Genomic DNA, 2,801 nt, shown 5'->3' with positions numbered 1-2,801 from the left:
GTACATATGTAGGGAGGCAGGTACGGCAAGAAGTGATCCTGCTGTATTTTTCTGGTAAGTTTTTGTAGGATGTAATTATCCTTGACTAAACACTTTGCAATACTTTCTATTGTGTGTTTTGTAACTTACTGTTTGTTGTTTATAGTGGTGTGTACATTGTACTTAGTTTATGTTATAAATACCTTTTCAGTCATTACCCATGAAAAACATACATACATACATAGCAGCTTCAACAATGTTTGAGACGGACACAGGAAGTTGTGTGTTTGTCAAATCCAAATTTTTATTGTGAAAATCACATTTGTCAAAATTGTTATTTTTTTCGCTTGTGTGTGCTGGGTGCTGTGCTTTGTGCTGGCTCACTGGCACGTGCTCTGGAGGAACGCCGAACAGGGGAGGTTACTGGCGTTTGGATAGGGGTCGTGGTCCCAGAGCTGGAGGTCACTTGTTGAGCTGCCATCAATGTTATGTTGTTGCTCAAATTATTAATGCTAGCATTCAGTTGTGTGTTGGTTGCAGTGTGGCTGGCTACAATCCGGGATAACGACTCATTCACAACCTGGTTGTGCTGAATGAGTTGAACGAGTGCCTGCTGATGGCGCTGTTGCTCATCAATGATGCGCGTTAAATGAGCCAGCATTTGGTTGTTGTCAGCCCTTATTTGCTCCATCGATGTTGCGATTCGGCCTACTTGTACAATCAGTCTGCCCGAGTTGCGACTAATGCGCGGTAGATGATGGGGCAGACTGGCAAGGTGTTGGGTATGTGTGGTCAGGCTGGCATTGCTTTGTGCCTGTTGGCTTGTCCAACTGGCCCAAAAGTCATCTGGTATTTGTGTTTGGGGTGGAGCTTGTGCCAGTTGTGGACTCATGGAGGCTTGGGGGATATCCTGCAGCTGTATTGGCTGGCTCGGGTCAACAGGTGTAAGTTGCAGTGTGATGGTTGCCTGTTGGTCTTGTCCCTGCTGGTCCACGTCGGCCATCAAGCTGGGCTCTGTATGGGGTGGCCAACATGCAATGTTTATTTTACAATTAATTTATTTGCTAGTTCTACACATTACTACATTCATAATACTCCATTTCTCAAGTTTTTAGACTTGTTTTTGTAAACTTATAATGTGTTTTTTCGCCAAAAACATATATACCATCACAGGCGTGCACATAGACAGACTTGAGTAATCCTCACCTAACTACCTCCCCTCCACAGCATTACAGTGTTATGTCACCTCCCCTGGCCACGATATAGACTGCTTACCTGGATAGTCCAGAGGAGCGGAGCAAGTAAGCAGTCTACATACCGGACAGGGGAGATGTGTGAACACTATAATGTTGTGGAGGGTTTTTTTTTTTTTTTTAAGGTTTTTATATTTATTTTAATGTGCACGTGTGTGGCCTAAATTTGTACAAATTTATGTTCTTTTTTAATAATGATGTTGGCGATATCAACCACTAAGACCTTGAAAAATTAAACATTTTCACCTTTAGCAATTGAAGACGTAACATCACATTGCTTGTTATGGCAAACATGTAATCTCAACTCCAACTCACAACATAGTAACTGTACTGTGTAGATTATTTGCTATGTGTTTAGTTTCTGTTTTGACTCACCAGATAACTGAGGTGATCGGGGCTCATCAATCTGTGGACTCGCCAATAGTGCCAGTGGTGGCTGGGGTGACACTGCAGAAATGCGCCGCCTGGGTGGGGAAGATGGAGCCGCAGATTCCGTGCCAAGACGCCGTGTCTTACTTGGCCTCCTGGGTAAGTGGCCCGAGCCCTGTGATGGGCGCCTTACAGGAGGTCGGCTTACAGAAGCAGAACCTATGAGAATATATAAACATTAATATTTTGTACTTCTATGTGTTTGCAGAATATGTGACTACAGTGAAGTCTTACCTGCAATCCCAGCATCATCCTGAGTTGTCTGAGGCCTGTCTGGCCGGCTGGTCTGTCGGACTGTTGAAAAAGTGGACCAAACATTATTACCATGCTTTGTGTAAAAATTACAACTGCAAAGCCTTAGTGTACTGTAACCATCTATTAGGTATTCGAAAATAAACTAATTTCTGCTTAAGATCTTCGTGCTTCCTTAATTTGTGTTGTATATCAAAATGTACATGGTGTTGCACAAAATAAATCTGTTACATTTGAGAATTATGCGTCAGATATTGCATAGATTGACTACTTGCAAATGTTACCAAAATGTAATTTTGAATTAATAGAACCTTTTTTAGTAAGTAAATAAATAAAATATTAAAAAATACAATTAGATACAACACCGATGTCCAAGCAATATCTCAAAATTATTATGGCAAATACACATACCAGCAGGCATTGCACCTGTTTTAGCGCAAAATTTTATAAAAAATACAGCCAAGGCAAGATGGAAAATGCAATTTCTAAACACAAACACACCTTAAGGGTGCATAGGCCTGCAATATCTGACCAACAATTTTTGCATCCTTTACCCTTAAAAAATAATTTAAAAAACATTTAGAGGACATTTAAATAAAAATATAACAAATCAAACTCACCATCCTGCGTGGGTCGGTCCGAATCCCGGACATGAGTAGCAGACACCACTTCTGCAGGAATCAATGCCCGCACAGGCTCCTCCCACTCCCGATAGGTTGCCCGGAAAGGGGGGCCACCTCCGGTTTTTCGGGCTGATTTTGCCTCTTTGGCCATCTTGGCCTTGACACGCCGCTTTATGTCATAGAACCTCTTGCGACACGTGTCCTCAGTCCGCCTCCCCACACCCTCACTATTGACGGCAACTATTACTTGCCCCCACAGGACAGA

The 2,801-nt window shown here is 42.4% G+C and overlaps 1 protein-coding gene across 1 annotated transcript; it reads right to left on the bottom strand.

Annotated features, from left to right (window-relative positions):
- Positions 1 to 263: 263 nt before the first annotated feature.
- On the bottom strand, positions 264 to 2,028 carry LOC134928932 (uncharacterized). The gene is made up of 3 exons (XM_063924851.1): positions 1,896 to 2,028; positions 1,608 to 1,820; positions 264 to 993 (listed from the first exon to the last, which is right to left on the bottom strand). The coding sequence occupies exon 3, from the start codon at positions 980 to 982 to the stop codon at positions 314 to 316; it is 669 nt and encodes a 222-aa protein (XP_063780921.1). The 5' UTR covers positions 983 to 993; positions 1,608 to 1,820; positions 1,896 to 2,028; the 3' UTR covers positions 264 to 313.
- Between the last annotated feature and the right edge of the window lie 773 nt (positions 2,029 to 2,801).

This window comes from Pseudophryne corroboree, chromosome 5, assembly GCF_028390025.1.
Source record: "Pseudophryne corroboree isolate aPseCor3 chromosome 5, aPseCor3.hap2, whole genome shotgun sequence".
In the NCBI taxonomy this organism is placed as follows: Eukaryota; Metazoa; Chordata; class Amphibia; order Anura; family Myobatrachidae; genus Pseudophryne; species Pseudophryne corroboree.
This window is presented reverse-complemented; position numbering and strand designations above follow the sequence as displayed.

Bases quoted from the DNA above. Each gene is read 5' to 3' on its own strand.
- LOC134928932 (XM_063924851.1), bottom strand. From the start codon at position 982: ATGGCCGACGTGGACCAGCAGGGACAAGACCAACAGGCAACCATCACA.